The sequence below is a fragment of the Scardinius erythrophthalmus genome, assembly GCF_964197995.2.
Source record: "Scardinius erythrophthalmus genome assembly, chromosome: 12".
NCBI classification, from domain to species: domain Eukaryota; kingdom Metazoa; phylum Chordata; class Actinopteri; order Cypriniformes; family Leuciscidae; genus Scardinius; species Scardinius erythrophthalmus.
This window is the reverse complement of record NC_138232.1, coordinates 15,238,745-15,257,885: the sequence shown is the minus strand read 5'-3', so window position 1 is coordinate 15,257,885 and position 19,141 is coordinate 15,238,745. Positions and strand designations below refer to the sequence as shown.

The window sequence follows — 19,141 nt, the reverse complement described above, 5'->3', positions numbered from 1 at the left end:
TCCTCTTGCTCTTAACTTCCATTCTTCACCACTCCCCTTTCTCCAAGGTGATTGTAACCAACAAACAAAACTTCAGTCAACAAATCCAGTACATGTAACTTGAGGCAGACGTTCCAGGTTCCAACATAAGTGTATTCCTATTTATTTGTGGTCTAGATTTTGTTTCAAGTTTAAATAGGGAGTAATTGTTGGAGGAATGGAAGGTTTGGGGCAGTTAATTTGTCAGAATTGTAACATGGAATTTCATTCTGCTGGACTCTTGGATAAACACAAGGCCAAATTCTGCATTGGTACGGATTTAAAAGATCCAATAGCTCTGTGGAGAGGACAGAGGGGATTCACACAAACAGAAAACGCAGCTCTGAAGATGGTGCATCCCAAAAGGGCAAGGACACCTGATTTGATTGTTGTAAGTTGAATATTACTTAATTAGTCCAACGACAAAAAACTGCAGTTAATTTATTTACTATATATATATAATTTGAATAAACAATTCTATATTGTTTTCCATTTCATTATACCATTATATCCCTTTATACACTACTGTTCAAAAGTTTTGGGTCAAGATTTTTATGAAAGAAAGAAATACTTAAATTTGAAAGGATGCGTTACATTGTAACTTATGCTGTTCTTTTGAGTTTTCTGTTCATCAAAGAATCCTGAAAAAAAAATCAGTTTTCACAAGCAGCACAACTGTTCTGTCCAAGATTGATAAGACATTTTTCTTGACCACCAAATTAGCATAATAGAACGATTTCTGAAGAATCATGTGACACTGACCATTATAGACTGCTGAAAATTCAGCTTTGCCATCACAGGAATACATTTGAAATAAATTTCATATTATAATTTTAAAAATTAGGGGGGAAAATTAACAGTTATTTAACATTTTAATTTAAATAGTTATATTGTAATTTTTTAAATAATAATTAAAAACAACTTTTGAACAGTAGCACAAGTAATACTGTATGTTTGCTTGTTCCATTGGCCAGTTGAAAGAACAGAGAAACTGGCAAGTGGATCAGAGAGAGAGTTCACAGGGAAATACTGCTCTAAACAAACTCACTGAAGAGGTACAGGACCACATGCAAAGATACTAAATCTCAAGTTCAAAGAGGTTTTACGCAGCATCTGATGATCTTCTGTTTTAGTTTCGAAAACTCAGGATCTCATTTGAACACAACCAGCCCAGAAGACAGACAGAGGTCAGTTTCATATGCTTAGCTCTTTAAATCTGTTTAGATTGTGAATAGTGTTTGTATTATCGGTATTGGACATTGTGTAAGTGTCCTTCAGGTCTCTGAGGAGCAGGGCTCACTCCAGCAGAAGGCTGATGAACAGAGGGCTCTTGACTTATATAAAGATCATGAGCAGAGACTGGCTGAGATCAGGGCACGCAACCATCAGCTGGAGAAGGAGAGAGAGGGTAGGAATGTTGGGAAGTATTTGTTAAAAGAAAGCTACACTCTTAAAATAAAGATTCTTATGCTTTCATGAAGAACCTCTAACATCCATGGAATCATCCCATTGCACGAGGTTCTTTATGAAAAAAGTTCTTTAGATTATTCAAATGTTCTCCACACTAAGGCAAAAATGGTACTTTTCAAAACTGTTTACTGAAAGGTACGGAGCCCCTAAAGGGACATCATGAAAAAAAAATGTTTTTGCGTTCTTTCGTATCCGTTTTGCGTTTCCCCGAGAAACTTTGAGAGCGAACGCAGTTTCTTGGCGGAACGCAAACGTTGTTGCAAGGGAACGCAAAAGCATTGACACATATTTACATATATAATTAATATGTAATAATGACACCTTAAAGTAAAGTGTAACCAAAGTTTTTAACTGTTACTCATTTCCAAACATTTAAACCAGGCAGGGTTAACCTCAGCATTGGTTACTGTCAGACTTACAGAATCCTTCATCACTTGAATTAAGATTAGCTAATAGGCTAATCATTTAATCTTAAAGCAGCCACCACAAAATCAGACTTTAGCACTTCATTTTACTTTGAGATCGTTCTGAGGTTAAATACGGATTTCTGGAACGCATTTTTATCACTCGCCATGGTGGCAACTAATGTGGTCTGAGCAGCGCAGCTTCAAGTCGAACACACCTACCGGTCATTTGTTCTGCACTATGGGGTTCCATTTGTGCCGAAATCAGTATATCAGAATGATTTCTGAAGGATCGTGTGACAGTGAAGACTGTGGAAGCTTTGCCATCACATGATGATGTGCATTTTAAAATTAAAATAGAACACAGTTATGAACATGTTAATTTGTTCTGCACTATTGATGATGTGTTTATCCCAGATATCGAACAGAGGCTTGCCGAGCTGGGAGGGCGGGAGAGGACGGCTCATCTAGAGGAAGTGCTGCAGGAGCTGAGGAGCCAGGAACAGAGGAACGAGGAGGTGCTGCATCAGCTCAGCTCTCACATCAACTCAATGAAGGGGTAAGAGAGAGTTGGTGGGGGGAAACCAAGTGTTCCAAGAAGCTAGCAATCACTTGCATGTTTATACTGTGCTGATATTGTAGGTTTAATCCAAATGAAGTCCAATCTAACCCACCAGAGGAAAAGAAGACCCATGTCTTGATCTGTTCTGTGGACGGGCCCCTCTCCGCTCAGATAAGGTCTTTTTTTTAACTCACGTTTTTTGCATGATAAAAGAAGTGAGAAAAACATTTACTTGCATATACAAACCATATCTAGGGACAATAATATTGACTGTGGCCAGTTATGAACTGAAAAACCCTAAGCAACCTAGAAATCACTTAACTGCCTAGCAGTCACCCAATACAACCATTTAAGTGCCATCTTAGCAAGTTAGCAACCATTCCGAACAACACACTAGCACTGTGGTGGATTTCTTTTTGTAACAGAGCTTTGCGTCTGGCATACATGCAGTCTGGTGGTTCTGATCCAGAGGTTCTGGCCCACATGCATGACCTTCAAGCAGAAGCTCTTACACTGGAGCAGGCAAGACCTAGAGCTGACGGCAAGACAAAAGGAAGAAGTGAGTAGTAAAGACAATGAACTGTGGCTGCAAATAGTATTTGGACACTTACACTACCGTTCAAAAGTATGTTTTTGTAAGCAATTGAAGAGTTCAGATGTAAAATCCTAAGTGCCATCTGAAATTTTCTTCTAGAATGATAATTTTTATCAATCTCATATATTTAAGTTCAGTAATTTCACTTAAATGACAACTAATAGGTCATTTTTATTGCCATTTAAGTGAAATTACTGAACTTACTACTGGCTTGATAAAAATGATAATTCTAGAAGAAAATTTCAGATGACACTTAGAGGCTTTTGCACCTGAACTCTTCAATTTATACTTTTATATAGCAGGGATGCATTAAATTGATCAGTAAAAGACATTTACACGGTTACAAAAGATTTATATTTTAAATAAATATTGTTCTTTTGAACTTTCTATTCATCAAAGAATCCTAAAAAAAGCTATCACAATTCCAACATAAAAGATTAAGCAGAACATCTGTTTTCAACATTGATAATAATATTAAATGTTTATTGAGCACCAAATCAGCATATTAGAATGATTTACAGCGAAGACTGGAATAATGGCTGCCAATTTTTTTTTCCATCACAGGAATAAATTACATTAAAAAATACATTAAAATAGAAAATAGTTCTGTTAAATTGCAATAATATTTCACAATATTATTATTTTACCGTATTTTTGATCAGATAAATGCAGTCTTGGTAAGCGTGAGACTTATTTCAAGAACACTAAAAAATCTTACTAACCCCAAACTTTTGAACGGCAATGTTGGTTTTTCAACTGTTAAGAGTACAAATAGTTTAGTTAATGGTAAACGAACTTGGCTTGCTGTCCTCAAAGGAGGCTCGATCCCTGAGCTTATAACTACTGTGCAGAGGAAGAATAAGAGAAATAGAGGAGGAGATGGGGAGGAAGCGCAGAGACCGCTGCTTAAATATGCTCATGATTGACAGGACTGAATGTTTAGGCTCCTCCTGAACCTACTCTTGGAACTTCATTTAATTTTGAACAGTGTATTATATTTTATAATCTAATGCTATTACATTAATAGATTTTTAAGTGTGGCTTAAATGTCCGCATACTTTATTGTACAGTACACTATGCTTTCAAGCCCCAGGGTCATTTCTCGTTTCTGTCCCAACCAGGGATGAAGTCTCCTCACAGAGTGTTGGACCCTGATGTTCTTGCTGTGGAGCAGGAGAACCAAAAGCTTGAGGAGGAAATCTTCAGAATCCAGCTGGCCAGGGAGAGGCACAAAGGAGAACACGGTATCTCTGTTCCTCACATGATAAAAAATGATGTGAAACTTTTCATAGAATACATGTAAATTTTGTATGTGTTCTAATTTGTATGCTTATACTATGCACTAAAAGTATATTCATATTTTATATTGTTTGAATATTTTAAACATATCTGAATACTTAAATACATTATTTGAATATTTGATATTATATCGATCAGGGCTCATTGATATCCAGAAGGACCACATCCATCAAATGGCAAGCCTCCAAGCTGAGATCGCCTTTCTAAAAAGAGAAATAGACAAGGGGCGAGACAGAAGACCACCCCATCCTCAGCCTCCCCTGCCTATGTTTCCTGGATCTCCTATGGCCCACTCACACTCTGCTCTGACACTGGTGGGCTGACAGTTAGCCAAAGCTTAATTCATTGTGTTACTGACAGATAACGTAATGTATGTTGAGTTAATGTGATATTTAAGAACCTCGGAATTCTGTCTGATTCTATTTTAATGGTATGTCTATAACCGATGAATGGCTGATATTAAAACTGTATATTGTATTAAATAAATCTAAATAAGTAAATGAGCTGTTTTAAATGCTGCAAGTAAATTTAGGCATCACAACAGTAAATATAGAATGAAAAAATGATATTCATTTTGAAATCCGCTAAAGATTCCATTTAGCAATGCTATTAAAATATGAGTGTTTTTAAAGATTAAGTTTAGGTGAGAGGTAGATGATGGCAGTATCCAATAATAAACATATCTCATATCAGCCAATGACCAATGTGGTACCAATATATTGTTCATTTCTAATGATAATTACCATTCAAAAGTTTGGGGTCAGTAGATTTTGAAAGATCTGTTACGCTCCCATCACAGCTGCATTTATTTGATCAAAAATACAGTAAAAACAGTAATATCATGAAATATTATTTACTGTTTTCTATTTTAACATTAGTGTAATGTACTGTATATTATATAGTTATTATATTAGTGTATGATGTATGTAATATGTGGTTTATTCTTCTGATAGCAAAGCTGAATATCTACAGTGTCACATGTTCCTTCAGAATCCATTCAAATGAACAGTTCTTATAATCAATGTTTACATTTTTTCCATATTTTTTTAGCAATAGAAAGGTCTAAAGAATAGCATTTATTTAAAATAGAAATATTTTGTAAGGATATACAAATGTACACATTTAAAAAAAAATCAATTTAATGCATCCTCACTAAAGAATTAAAAAATCTTACAGACCCCAAACTTTTGAATGGTAGTGTATATATTTTGTTTGTTACACTTTATTTTAAGGTGTCATTGTTACAGTGTAATTATATATTTAAGTACTGAGTAATAATAATTAACAACATGTACTTATAGGGTTAGGGTAGGATTAGGATTTGGTTGAGGGTTAATTGCATGTAATTATGCATAATTTACTCTTATTACTATGGTAAGTACATGTAACCTAAAGGACACAGTAAAATAAAGTGTTACCATTTTGTTTTTACCCATATTGCAGGATCAGAGTTCAAAACAGCATTCATTGATGGGTTCCCATGTAACTGATCCAATGGAACCTCTTGGTCCAGCTCCTTATGATCCTGTGTAAGACAAATTTTCTGGTTACTTTTTTCTTTTCTTATTTAGTCCCTATAGATGAATGCACGTAACACTAAATGCATTACGATATGATTTAAATCTTGCGATTGTCTGAATGTGTGTGTAGGGCTGGCTTTGTGATCTTCTATGACCTGGTGATGGGTTTAGAAGCTACTTTGAGATCAGTGCGCTTATTGGAAGGGTTATACTGTAATGGGGAGAAGTTGGGACAGACCACCCCAATGCCACCTGTGCAGTGCCAACCATTACTCTCCACCAAGAGTCCTGGAAACTATGCCGTACTGGCTGTTAAACAGCCTGTGCCAAGGTAGTTTGGTTCAGACATAAATATGGACAACCGAGTGGATATATGTTTACATGATTGAATTTGTGCTTCATTTCAGAGTACAACCATCTCCAAATCTCACTTTGGTCTTGGAGATTCAGACTTCTAGAGGTCTTCATTTGTACAACTATGAAACTAAGGACTTGGTTACTTGTGGCTGGGCTAAACTTGAACTTTTTGACGAGCACAACCAGGTGCACAGCGGTCACTGGAGGCTTCCCTTCCGCTCTCTCCCAGTTCAAGCGTCCCTAAGTCCAGTTCAGCTGAATTCTGTGCCACAAGTATGTTCACCAAATATTAAGAACTTAAGAGACTCATTAGACTGTTGAAGTCTTTAGTCTAGGTTAAATGCCCATAGAGCTCTAATTTACTCTATTAAATCAGACTAAACTCTTTATTTCTTTCTAAGCTGGGTAACATGGAACTCTGTCTTCGGGTAGCAAACGCTTGTCATGGAGATGTACAGACTCTTGCAAAGATTGACATCAACAACACCAACCAATACAAATATCCGCCAATGGTATGCAAAATGTTTATCAAGATATTTCCTATCTAAAGATGCTTTTTAATAGCAAAGCTTAGAAATGTTTTGACGAGCCTATACAGCAGGGGTGTCCAATCCTGCTTCTGGAGGGCCGCTGTCCTGCAGAGTTCAGCTCCAACTCCTATTAAACACACCTGGACAGCTAATCAAGGTCTTACTAGGCATACTAGAAACGTCCAGACAGGTGTGTTGAGGCAAGTTGGAGCTAAACTCTGCAGGACAGTGGCCCTCCAGGACCGAGTTTGGGCCTACAGCTTAATAAATGTGTCTTGTTTAGGTGGTCTCAAACACATCTGCAATCCTGGCCACGCAAGAACCATCTCACACATTACAACCGTCAACCAATCCATTACCTTCATCACTGCCACAGACAGATCATGTAGAGGAGTCCAATTATATTTGAATGACTTGAATTGATTACTGTACAAATAAAGTCTGCTGTAACTTCACACAAATTGTATTTCAAGTGAGTATAAACAGATCACACGTGTTACGAATTATTGCATTTTTAAATCACGTTTCATTTACTTGTGTACATTTGTGCTTTTTGGCATCACACTGATCTAGAAACAATTATGCATACACAGGGGTTGGACAATGAAACTGAAACACCTGGTTTTAGAACACAATCATTTATTAGTATGGTGTAGGGCCTCCTTTTACAGCCAATACAGCACCAATCTGTCTTGAGAATGACAGATAGTCCTCCAAAGTGGCCAGAGGGACTTTGAGCCATTCTTTTTCCAGAACTGAGGCCAGGTCATTATGTGATGCTGATGGAGAAAATGTTTCCTGACTCGCTCCTGGAAAACACCCCAAAGTGGCTCAATAATATCAAGATCTGGTGACCGTGGGAGAACTTCACTTTCATGTTCATCAAACCTTTCTGTCACAAGTCTTGCTGTGTGTATTGGTGCATTATCATGCTGATACACACGTACAATGGTACAATGTTTGAACCATTAGGTGCACATGGTCCTCCAGAATGGTTTGGAAGTTCTTGTCAGTGACACGACCATCAAGCATAGCGGCGAATGCCATTACACTGCAGCCCAACATGTGACTAAAAGATTAGCCCGACCAGGAATATCGACTCTGTTGAGCTCCTAATGAACAGTTTTGGTGGAAACTGGGGAGTCAATGTGTGCATTTAATTCTGCAGTGAGTTGGGCAGCTGTGGTTTTGTTTTTTTGGATACAATCCAGGCTAATACCTGGACACCACTTACAGACAGCTTCCTCTTGTGTTGAGTTACTCCTGTTGGATGTGGTTCGTCCTACGTGGGGGTATGCCGACATTACCCTGGATACCATAGTCTCGATACACCACAAAGACTGCTGTCCTGGTCACAGATGAGCCAGCAAAACGCGCACCAACAATTTGCCTTCTTTTGAACTCTTTATCTCCCATTATATGGAGTGGATTGCATCATTTTATTTACAGCTGTGCAAATTCAAACCTCCACTATATTGGCCAGTTTCATTGTCTAACCCCTGTGTGCAGGGTTTGAAATGAACACCTGTATAACCCACCAAATGCAGGTGAAAATCCCATGGCAGATAATGCATTTCAACACACTAGACAATTTGCCGAGTTATGATTCATAAATGTCTCTATGTAAATTACATGCAGCACTGGCATCACTATCAGCCCTTCCTCTAAAAGGAGCCTCAAACATTAGCAAAATAACAAAAAGGGTTGCACATCTAGAGAATCGCCGCACAGTGCCACGTCTTTAAAATGTTAAAATTTTCTATGACCACACACACCAGCATCGCCCTACGACTCAGAGTTTTTTTTTTTATATATATATCTTAGCTAATATCATTTAACTGTTGAGGAGTTCATTGCAATTAATTTCTGATTCCATTGGAACTCTGGTTGTATTTAGAGCAGAACATTCTTTATAAAAATAAAAAAAACAGGGTAAAGTATTAAGAGCCCACATGTTCGCATATGCAAATATCCTTTATTGAAAGTTTACTACAATTATACAAAAATTGGACAAAGAAAACTGGTTATTTACAGAACAGAGACAAGTTGTTCATGGAGAGTATATGATGCAGGCATGCTCTGCTGGTTGGAAGGTAAGAGGTCAGAGGAAGTCCATCACGCCGAGGTCTCCACAGAGGAAGAATTGGCTGACTACAAGAGAAAAGAGAAAAGAAAAAAAAACATTAGAAGGAAAAAAGGTTTAGGCACTAAATTGATGTTGCTCAAAGTTAAAACCCAAGGCAATTCTCCAACCAACACATTAAATGCAAGATAAAGAATTGAACATCCTCAGACACAGGACTTCACTAGTAAGTGTCCATGAGTAAATTATGCACCCAGATGAATTAGTCCTGAAGTTTGTTTTTGACTTGTAATTTTGTATTCTATTAAATAAGATTACAACTCCATTTTTCCAGGTAGGTAGTATACAGGTAAGAAACAGCCTACTATAGAAATTGTATGTAATCAGTGTACAAACAAACACTGCACAATCTTCACTGTATTAAACGTACACAGACTCTTAATGCTACAGTAAGCAGTCAAGAGCAGAGCACAAGTTGCAAAGGAGAACTTGCATTTGTTGTACAAGCTCACAGACAAACCATTACATTGTGAGTATAGAATAGTTCTTTCGCGTCTTAAGTATGAATGGCTTAAATCACTTTATATAAAAATTGACAAGACTTAAATGTGTGAAATGATCAACTTTGATGCAGCAGTGACAGTTTCTGTCCACTGTCCAGAGCATCTTTCACACTGGCCCCCAGGCCATCGAACATTCCTTATGGTCAAGCCCTGTGACCCTCTTATAGGAAACAGCAAGCCTATCAACTCGCCTCCTGCTCCATTTTCTCCTGGACTCCATTGCCGTTGTGGGCGGAGTCATCACTGCCATTAACTGAGGTCTCCTGTTTTGTCTTTTTAGCATCACTGTCCTTTTTTGGACTCTCCTCGTCTGGTTTCCTCTGTGCAGGAACAAAGCAGGACAGAACACGTACTTTATTTTTTTGCGCCAAATACCTATTCTCTACATGCTACTCAAGCATACATGGTCACTTCAAAACCATGCCAGAACTACAATATGCCAAGCCACAATATTGAAGCACAGTCACCACAAACACCGAGCAACACCAAATCTCATGTAGTTGGAAAATTCAGCTCATGATCCAACATGCATAATTGAAATCAGCAAAGGGAAGGTAGCAAAGCAGATGCTCCTTCAAGGGCAGACTACTCATGCAATCCAGTTAATGCGCTTTAATCGTGCTAGTTTGTCCACCTCTACTGCAAAAGGTAGAAGCAAATTGCAGTGGATGGATACTAACCTTTTTGCGGATAAGGTGAGAAATATCAGATGCAGATTTTGACGAAGACGCACCATCAGCTGGCTTCACAGGAATCTGAAATAAATCAGGCATTTTAAGGGTACGCAATTTTGGTGGTTATATTTGGCAATTAAGTTATAAGCACTGGCTGATAAGTGTCCAAATCAGCTTTTAATTTGACAGCACTAAGAAAACCATATCTTTAAAATCTTGATATCAAATTTCTTACATCATAAGCATGTATATGTCCCTGAATGTGTCTGAAATCACCCCCTATATGGTCCAATGTGGGTGCAGCATAGTAATATACAGGTATAAATTAGAGATGCACCGATGTGTCGGCCGTTGATATTTATTGGCCAATTTGTGTTGAACTTAAAGCCACCGGCAACAGCATGAAAAAGGTGATTCTGATGGTTTAACTGCATATGAAGGCAATGAGTTGCATGTCTGTTGCATAATCCAACGTTTTTCTCTGGGTTTAAAAAACAAAAAACTAAATGCATGCCAAAACAAAGGAAATCTGTACAAAATATAGTTTGTCAGACATGCGTTAAAAAAAAAAAAAAAAAGTGAATACTCATTCACTGAATAGGAAAAATGTCTGCGTCTGGGCTTTTCAAAAAAAAAAAAAAGTAATTTGTAACGAGTGTAAGAGTTTGATAATTTGCACAGCTAAGAGTTTCAACATCCAATTTAATTTGCCACCTGAACAGCATACTGCGTTCCTCAAGAACAAAACTGCCACCTCCCAGTGTTCTGACACCTGTGGCTCAGGTACTGGAAAAAGTAGAATTTACTCAAGACAGCATTAAAGCAAAAGGCATAACCCAATTCTTTTTTTAACAGAATTCACACTCGATCGGCCACAAGGGTGTGGAAGATCAAGAATTTTGATCATGGACAATTAAATTGCCCGAAGAGCACAGGCACTTAAAAGCCTGCTAAACAGCACCTGGTTAATGGACTAATTTCTTTTGAGTCTTATTGCTCTAATACACAAGGTTCACATAAACAGTTGGTTATGTCTAAATACCCATGCACAGGAGGTACATAAAGCATCAACACACCTGACTAGCGGTAGACGAAGACGGGTCACCATTTGCAGCTGGGAAAGCAGATGAAGTGGATGCCCCTGCCTGTAACAAACAAGTTCCAAACTATATGGAGCTTCTTAACTTTAGCCATTTTTACAGCATCTCTGCTTGAATTTTTTTTTCCTTCATACTAAGAGCAACACTAGGGATGCATGCTATATCAGTATCATATGGAGTATAGGGAAAGTTAAATTATCTGAACTGGGCAAAGAATACAAGCTGATATTGAATTCAGAAATGAACCAGCCATTGAAAAATATGCATTAGGGCAATAGCGCAAGTGCATGAAGCAACTCACAAGGGTCTGATGGATGGCCTCAGAAGCCATAGGAGCAGTCCTCTGGCCCTCCTTAGCATCTTCAATCTTCTCAGTAATTTCTGGTAGTAACTGTTTCAACTCATCAAGCTCAGTCTTCTCCTCCTTTGCTGCCTCTGCACCTTCTGCCTTGTCTATCACTTCCTGAAGCATAGCTGGAGGAACAGGGATGTGGTAATCAATTAAGTGCACTGTGCTTGTTCATGGCAACATGTTATCAGCAAGCAGACCTTCAGTTAAAACGGAATGAGGACCAGCAAAAGCCCACTGTAAAAACATTCCTACCAAGACGGCTCTCGATGACTTTGATAGATTTGGAGAAGTGCTCGATGGCTTGGCTGTACTGGGCTGTGTAACTGTAAGTTGTGCCCAACTGGTAATGAGTCTCAGCCAAAAGACGACTATGAGAGGGAAGGTGTTTCAGCTGCAAGGTTAAACACTCATTGAAGTCCTCCAGAGCCTGGCTGTAGTTACCTACATGAATCAAGTGGAGAGATTAAGTGTCAAATGAAGTTTAACTGTTGCCTTTGGCTTGCTCAGTTGGGGATATTTCATTTTAATTTTATCAATCAATAAATTCCATTAGAAACAAACCTTGTTGTATTATTTTAATACTGTGAAGCTGCTTTAATCTGTATTGTGAAAAGCGCTATACAAATACACTTGACTTAATTTTTCAATTTTAAATGGTGGCTTGTGGAATCCAAAAGGGTCCTTAAATACTGTCAGCTACTCTCTCTACATACACACCTGATTCAGCTCCAACTTCTCCAAGTTTCAGGTAAATTTGTGCTGCCATTAGCTGATCTTCTTTGCAGTCTTTTCTACAAACAGAATAAAAACCAGTGTTTTGAAAGGAGTTTGATCAAGTGCAGTCAATCACTAGAAGTACAGACATACCTTTTATAAATCACCTTTGCGACCTCAAGCATCTCCCAGGCTAACTGCAGGTTGCCAACTTCATCCTCCTCACTTTCCTAAAAACACAAGGACACAAATAAGCCACTAAATCAATAAAGGGTGGAGAGGGATAAAAAAAAAAATAATAAAAAAATAATAAATAAAATAAATCAATTTACAAACCTTATCCTTTGTGTCACCCTCACCATCCTCATCGTCGTCATCATCATCGTCGTCGTCATCTGAAACAAAAATACGCTAACTCATCACCAATGATTTAATGTGATGCCCATCACCATGCACACCATCAGAATTGCTGCAGCTTAATCTAAATATTCTGTGGATCCACTAGCATTTAGAAGTAGATTCACCAGGTGAAAAAGTCCTTAAATACTAAAATCTTGTGCTCCCCAGACTACCACACTTCACTACCTCCACCATCCTCTTCCATGGGTTCTTCAGTATCTTCATTTCCATTTTTCTCCTCTTCATCATTTTTAGCCTTCTCGGTTACCATGTTTGACACAGTGACATCTTCCTTCTTAGAAGCACCTTCATCTGCACCATTTGACTTATCATTAGCAGCAGGTTCCTCCTTTTCAGCAGGTTTTGCCTTATCTTCAGCTAGTTTCTCCTTTTCAGCAGTCTCTGCCTTGTCTTCAGCTAGTTTCTCCTTTTCAGCAGTCTCTGCCTTGTCTTCAGCTAGTTTCTCCTCCTTTTCAGCAGGTTTTGCCTCGTCTTTAGCTGGTTTCTCCTTTTCAGCAGTCTTTGCCTTGTCTTCAGCAGTCTTTGCCCCATCTTCAGCTAGTTTCTCCTTTTCAGCAGGTTTTTCAACATGTTCAGCTGGTTTTTCAGATTTAGGTGATGCTGCATCCACTTCCTTTAGCACTACAACTTCCTTCTGATCTTGATTCTTCTGCTCACCTTCCCCTGCCTCTGTTTTTACCTCTGACTGAGTTTTGTTGTCCTCTGACATGGCATCATAAACCTGTGCTCGAAGCTCATCTCTGGTTTTCTCTGAATCATAGTACAAATGGAGGGAAATTTCTAGGTTACAGTGAACATACACTTTGATTGGAATAATAAAATTAAATTGTGCTTTATTCTTTCAATATATGCTGGCTTGAGCAGAACACTTTGACAACTGTCCATTTGGAGGTTCTTTGGAAACATCTTTTTAGCAGATGTGATGTCTAGCCTTGAGCATGTATGAAAAAACAAAACAAAGTGATCAGTTTTTACCAACAAACAAAGCTCTTAAAATACAAACCATCCAAGTTGTCAGCACTTTCAATCTTAGAGTCATTGTGTTTCTCGCCCTCTTCAGAGGATTCTTCTGGGACTCCCTCTAAAGCATTACCGAGCACAGTATTCTCCATCCTAGAAAGAGTTATTAACGTTAGCAAAAGTTTAAAAAGAATCCATTACATGCCAATTAATTCAGATACCTGGCAAGCTCCAGAAGGGCCTTTCCACACAAGAAAAAAGCTTCCCCACATTCATCTGCAGTGTCTCCATACTTCTCAGCTCTTAATGGGGGAGATGAAAATGTACACACCATAATTGTAATAATTAGTATCTGGCATACACTGCACGGATGACATTCTCTATCCATGATAATACAGATTTTCTCTCCATTCACTACTCACAGCATGGCACAAGCCTCCTGGAAGACACTGACTGCCGACACAACATCACCCATCACTAAGTGCCGGTTGCCTGTGCCAATCAGCTTCTTTGCTTCCTCAGTAACATCGACGGAGCTGCAAAGTTCACAAATGTGTGCGTGTAACGAACCTCAATAGTTACTTTATTGAAATTAGCATTTAATAAAATGAATAATTCCCGATAACAACTCACCTGTCTGCAGCGCTTGAGGAGCAAGGTTTCACCCCCATACTGCAAAGACAAACAATATAAAAAGGGTCATACAATAAATAAATATTGCGTCTTAAGATTATTTCTAACGGGGGTAAAACGCCAAAAGTTTGTTGAGAGAAAAAAAAAAAAAAAAAAAAAAAAAAAAAGTTCACGTGTGGACTGTGGAGGAGCAGGAGCACCAGAGTTAGCGCGATGCTACGACTTGTATTAATCGACAGAGAGCAAACATCTACACGCGGACATGAATGACATTTAACGTCACCGTTTAAATGTCAGTATAATAACCAAAATGGGTAATTTAAAGTGTTACTTGTGTCGTTACCGCCACCTTTTAAACTTAACAATGGACTTCAGCGCGTGTGCAGCCATTTCATTGCAGCGCCAAGCTCACTGACGGGCCGTGAACAAAGCGGGAGTTTCCTCATTTATGGAGTATAAACAAGCTAACCGTTCATATTAATCCTTCTCCCGCCATCAGAAAGCAGCCAAACACAACACGGCGACGGGAAATCAACGGTGATGCCATCCCGTCGCGTGCGACGATGTCCGGGTGCGGGAGAAACGCGAACTGAAGCACGAGCGCGAGGCATTTTTCCTGACAAGGACGCAGCTGCTGCAGCTTTGTTATATCAAACGAAACCAGCCAAAACCTCTCACTTTGACTTCTTTTAACTTATCTGTTTACTTCCCTGGTTTGAGAACGCACTTAATTTAAACATGATAGTTTACCTTTCGGCAGTTGAAGCAGATGCTGTTTCCTCGGGCATCTTAATGCGTTAAATAAACTACGCCGCAATGTACTATTGGATGATGTATGTGAAGATGGCAGGTTTGTGAAGCTGCTCCTGAATTAGTCTTTGTTGGCGCCTTTAAATACGGATACAAGCTGTACTTCCGCTGAACTACGACCCTCCTGTCACAAAAACGCGGGAGAATAAATTTAAAGGGCAAGTAACCGTATTACGCTGCCGCTACAGCCACAGGCACTGGACAAGATGAATGAAAAGTCTTTTTGTTATATTTCGCATTTAAGGTCAACTGGAAATTAAAATAGACTCTGTTCACTTTCTTAAAGCACGTTCCTAGTGTTATTGCGAATGAAATATAAGTTATAGTATATTTTATTAGTATTATTATATATACTACATTAGTATATTAATATTATATAGCAACTTTACTTCTCAGCTGACCTTACCAAGATATTTTTTTTTTCTCTTTCCTTTTTACAATCTAATAAGATTTTTATTTAGCATTATGTCATGGTTACACTTTCTTTACAAAGTCTTTTTATTGTAATGTGTCTGGATGTCTAAATGTATTAATTATTATTTTAATTTCCATTTAATCTCAATAAAAGTATAAAATAAAGATGGTTCATATAATACTACCATGTTTTTGCAATGATTTCACATAGCAGTAATGACAAATAGGTTTGTTTTTTTCATTGTGGTAATGAGAATGCTTAATTGTCATGCAAATATTGTCAAAATGAAATAAATAACTAAATAAATGACTATTTAGCCTTGAAGGTGCATATATATATGTGTGTGTGTGAGTGTGTGTGCGAGTGTTTGTGTGTGGCCCATTATTTTCATTATGCAAAATAGCAATTTGTTGTTTTTTAGGGGTAATAATCAAGACATATTCTTCTTGACAGGTTTCATAAAACTGACCTGTGAATACATCTAAAATAAGCCTTTGTTCATAAATTTCCATTCCATGCTTGGCAAAAACAAACAAGCACATATTTCAGTATGTAACAAAATTTTTTATTGTGTTTATATGTACACAGAGTAATGAATGGACATTGGTGTCAAGGCACAGAATCTTGCAGAACAGTGCATTAATAGGGGTCATTAAAAGGGTAGTGAGGATGTCCTCCATCTCGGGGTACAGGCTTATCATCAACCTACAAAAAGTAAAAAGACACAACAACACTTAATGCAAAAACAGATGCATACATAGTATGTACAATCATACATAGTGTTGAAGTAGTCTTAAATGCAGCAGATTCAGCATCAGATTTACTTTTGAAGTAACCTTTTTATTACTGTAAAATGTAGTGCTATGTTGTGGCTTTATAGTAATATAACTTACAGTAATGGTTGGCACAATGTAACGCCAGCCTCTGTGCAATGCTGTCACTTGACTAATTTCCTCAGGTTCAAGAGTAAAATCAAAGACCTGTAAATTAGCAGAGCAGTGCATTGTTACAATACAAGGTTAGAAACAAAGAGGTGGAGAAATCAAGAAAAACTTGCAGAAACCTGGATGTTCTCTTTGATCCGAGACTGTGTAATGCTCTTTGGGATAGTCACAACTCCTCGTTGAGTTTGCCATCTGCCAAAATAACAATGAAGAAATACTATGCAATATTCGGACAAGAAATATGAAATATGGCAACTAGTGCGAACACATGATTTTACCTGATGATAATTTGCGCAGGAGTCTTGTTGTATTTCTTGGCTAGCGCAGCAATGGCTGGTTCCTCCAGCAGCACAGGTTCCTCTGGATGCTTCCAGGCTCGGTCAGGAGATCCTAGCGGACTGTAGGCAGTCATCACCAACCCCCGATCCCGACAGTGAGCCAACAGCTCAACCTGGGCAAGGTATGGATGGGACTCCACCTGCAAAACACTATTGTTACTCTACCAACTGATATAATAGACCAAATAAATTAGGACATCACATTTTCTTCTGACCTGTAAAACGGTGGGTTTGATGCTTGCAACTGCTAAGATGTCATCAATCTGCCTGCTGTTGAAGTTCGAGAGCCCAATGGCCCTGACAAGCCCCTTTCCCACAAGCTTTTCCATAGCAGCCCATGTAAGCTTGTAGTCTATATCATCATACAGCAAAGTCCCATCCTCCTTCCTAGGAAAAGAGGCATCACCTCGTCTGGACAAAAATAAGAGGAACACTACACTGGCATCTGAGAAGAGACATTAAAGGGATAGTCCACCCAAAAATTCAGATATTATATATGCTGGCATTCAAACAGTTTCAGTTCCCATTGACTTCCATTATATATTTAGATCGCACATTACAATAGAAATCTGATTTCTTCAAAATATCTTCTTTTGTGTTAAACAGAAGAAAGAAAGTCATACAGGTTTGGAACAACATGAAGGAGTGTAAATGATGACGGAATTTTCCCTATCCCTTTAAGAGCACTTTATAGTTCATTCCCCAAAGGAGATAGGAAGATGTCACATGTTTACATTGCCAATAAACAAGACACCCTAGATAAGACAACAGTAGACTTTCACAGAGTCTTGCACCCTTTCAATCTCTTTTAAGAATTAATTTGTGATAATTTTTTTATCATCTTTAATTTTTAAATTAACACACATCTTTAATGTGTGTTTATTGTATATGTATATATCCACACCACAACCGAGGCCTTACTGGAAGGCATATGGCCAATGGATGAGGTAGAGGTCCAGGTACTCCAGCTTCAGGTCTTTCAAGGTCTTTAACAGAGATGGCTCCACATCATCTGGGTGGTGTTTGGTGTTCCACAGTTTGGAGGTCACGAATACATCCTCTCGCCTGATTCCCTTGAAAGAGGACAGAGGTTGTAAAGCACACATGATTCCTTTATACAGTAAGTGTGGATATATTTCATACATGTTTTCAACTTAGTTGACCTACTTTTTCAGGCCCCATCATTTCCTGGAAAGCATCACCGATCTCTGGCTCATTCGCATAAATGGGAGCACAGTCAATGTGCCGATAGCCAGATTGCAAAGCCCAAATGACTGCCTGTTTTACCTGCAGATGACAACATATTCATACAAAATGCTTATTGAAGTTCTACATTCAAATCAAACACAATCATTTATTGAATAACAATATATATATAAATAAATGATCCATCAATGATGAACTGTATACCCAGGTAAACTCGCCCTCGTCCTTAAAACATCTTAAAGATTCCAATTCTGTCATGATTACAGCTGAACTGATGTACTAAATACACTCACCTGTCCAGGTTCACTCTTCCATGTCCCAAGTCCCACAAGAGGCATCTTTCGCCCAGTGCTGAGGACAGCAAAGTCATTCATACTCATCCTGTGTGCCTTCAGAGAAAAGAAAACAAAGAACACAATATGAACAGTGTTCAAACAGAAGAAAGCATGGAATAGACTTTAGTATACTAACTTTTTGATTTAATGTAATAGTAATTAAATCCAAACCCTAAACACTCACAGAAAGTCAGCAGAAGGCGTAGGGTGAATGAATGCTAGCTATGCAATGCTCAAAATTCAGGATCAGAATGAAAGGAAGTGTATCCTGCTGACTTGTCAGCTGACTTCCACAGCAGTTCTAGCAGGATATTGTAAAACACCCTGAACTGCAATTTTGGGGAAAGCATATACTTTGGGTTTGCAAATTTTTTGCAATTAATAATAAGAATGTGTTTGAGTTGCATTTTATATAAAGGGAGTTTGATTCATGTCAATTTCATTCATTACTGGCACACCCCAGTCATTATTCTACAACAGTTACATCCAGATTTTCTAGTTAGTGCAGTAAATCATTAGACATTTGGTTAACGTACCATTCTTCGACAGTAAAACTTGTGAGAATGAATGACAAGACGAAGCGCGCGTTGAAAATATTGCATTTCTCTCGGCAAAATCAGGTCAACCAGAGTCCCATGTGGCTTATCACAAGGAATGTCAGGGATAGTTTTTTAAATATTATTGGTTCATATACTTACTGTGTATGAATAGGATGTGAAAATGTCCCCACTATAAAGCTATCCAGGTTGATCAATTTTTTTTAAATATTTTCTCATAACGTTGATGTATTTACTTCCTGTTCGCTGTCATCTAAAAACACCCGCCAAAATAAAAGTCTC

General features: G+C 38.2%; 3 protein-coding genes across 10 annotated transcripts; 1 reads left to right on the top strand and 2 right to left on the bottom strand.

Annotated features, from left to right (window-relative positions):
- Nucleotides 1-196: 196 nt before the first annotated feature.
- ccdc17 (coiled-coil domain containing 17) lies at nt 197-7,209 on the top strand (the record flags this gene model as incomplete). The annotated part of the gene is made up of 13 exons (XM_081379737.1): nt 197-409; nt 1,152-1,205; nt 1,297-1,426; nt 2,310-2,451; nt 2,535-2,630; nt 2,880-3,013; nt 4,171-4,293; nt 4,487-4,662; nt 5,792-5,877; nt 5,999-6,199; nt 6,276-6,498; nt 6,627-6,737; nt 7,039-7,209. The coding sequence occupies 13 exons, from the start codon at nt 197-199 to the stop codon at nt 7,162-7,164; spliced, it is 1,815 nt and encodes a 604-aa protein (XP_081235863.1). The 3' UTR covers nt 7,165-7,209.
- A 1,501-nt stretch (nt 7,210-8,710) lies between these two features.
- Nucleotides 8,711-15,190, bottom strand: nasp (nuclear autoantigenic sperm protein (histone-binding)). Of its 6 annotated transcripts, none has more exons than XM_081380939.1 (15): nt 15,005-15,165; nt 14,255-14,293; nt 14,044-14,157; nt 13,843-13,923; nt 13,665-13,774; nt 12,827-13,411; nt 12,578-12,636; nt 12,395-12,471; nt 12,245-12,318; nt 11,780-11,968; nt 11,477-11,649; nt 11,152-11,220; nt 10,082-10,156; nt 9,589-9,721; nt 8,711-8,902 (listed from the first exon to the last, which is right to left on the bottom strand). In XM_081380939.1, the coding sequence occupies exons 1-15, from the start codon at nt 15,040-15,042 to the stop codon at nt 8,871-8,873; spliced, it is 1,848 nt and encodes a 615-aa protein (XP_081237065.1). In that variant the 5' UTR covers nt 15,043-15,165; the 3' UTR covers nt 8,711-8,870. The 6 variants fall into 6 exon arrangements, with proteins under 6 accessions (XP_081237065.1, XP_081237064.1, XP_081237066.1 ...); XM_081380938.1 differs by having other exon boundaries at nt 8,711-8,906; nt 9,593-9,721; XM_081380940.1 differs by lacking the exon at nt 15,005-15,165 and adding an exon at nt 14,724-14,850 and having other exon boundaries at nt 8,711-8,906; nt 9,593-9,721.
- Nucleotides 15,191-16,025: 835 nt separating this feature from the next.
- On the bottom strand, nt 16,026-19,120 carry akr1a1b (aldo-keto reductase family 1, member A1b (aldehyde reductase)). Of its 3 annotated transcripts, none has more exons than XM_081380031.1 (9): nt 19,001-19,120; nt 18,261-18,356; nt 17,929-18,048; nt 17,683-17,834; nt 16,977-17,172; nt 16,702-16,901; nt 16,543-16,615; nt 16,373-16,459; nt 16,026-16,184 (listed from the first exon to the last, which is right to left on the bottom strand). In XM_081380031.1, the coding sequence occupies exons 2-9, from the start codon at nt 18,345-18,347 to the stop codon at nt 16,119-16,121; spliced, it is 981 nt and encodes a 326-aa protein (XP_081236157.1). In that variant the 5' UTR covers nt 18,348-18,356; nt 19,001-19,120; the 3' UTR covers nt 16,026-16,118. The 3 variants fall into 3 exon arrangements, with proteins under 3 accessions (XP_081236157.1, XP_081236156.1, XP_081236158.1); XM_081380030.1 differs by having other exon boundaries at nt 18,839-19,007; XM_081380032.1 differs by lacking the exon at nt 19,001-19,120 and adding an exon at nt 18,487-18,631.
- Between the last annotated feature and the right edge of the window lie 21 nt (nt 19,121-19,141).

What these genes read in the sequence shown, in the direction of transcription:
- nasp (XM_081380939.1), bottom strand. Translation starts at nt 15,042, where the DNA reads ATGCCCGAGGAAACAGCATCTGCTTCAACTGCCGAAAG. An exon ending in TCTGCTTCAACTGCCGAAAG is followed by an intron (nt 14,294 to 15,004) that starts GTAAACTATCAT and finishes TTGTCTTTGCAG; the next exon opens with TATGGGGGTGAAACCTTGCT. An exon ending in AGGGTGACACAAAGGATAAG is followed by an intron (nt 12,472 to 12,577) that starts GTTTGTAAATTG and finishes TTGTGTTTTTAG; the next exon opens with GAAAGTGAGGAGGATGAAGT.
- akr1a1b (XM_081380030.1), bottom strand. Translation starts at nt 18,904, where the DNA reads ATGCAATATTTTCAACGCGCGCTTCGTCTTGTCATTCATTCTCACAAG. An exon ending in AGTTTTACTGTCGAAGAATG is followed by an intron (nt 18,357 to 18,838) that starts GTACGTTAACCA and finishes TTTTCTCTGAAG; the next exon opens with GCACACAGGATGAGTATGAA. An exon ending in AAATGATGGGGCCTGAAAAA is followed by an intron (nt 17,835 to 17,928) that starts GTAGGTCAACTA and finishes TCCTCTTTCAAG; the next exon opens with GGAATCAGGCGAGAGGATGT.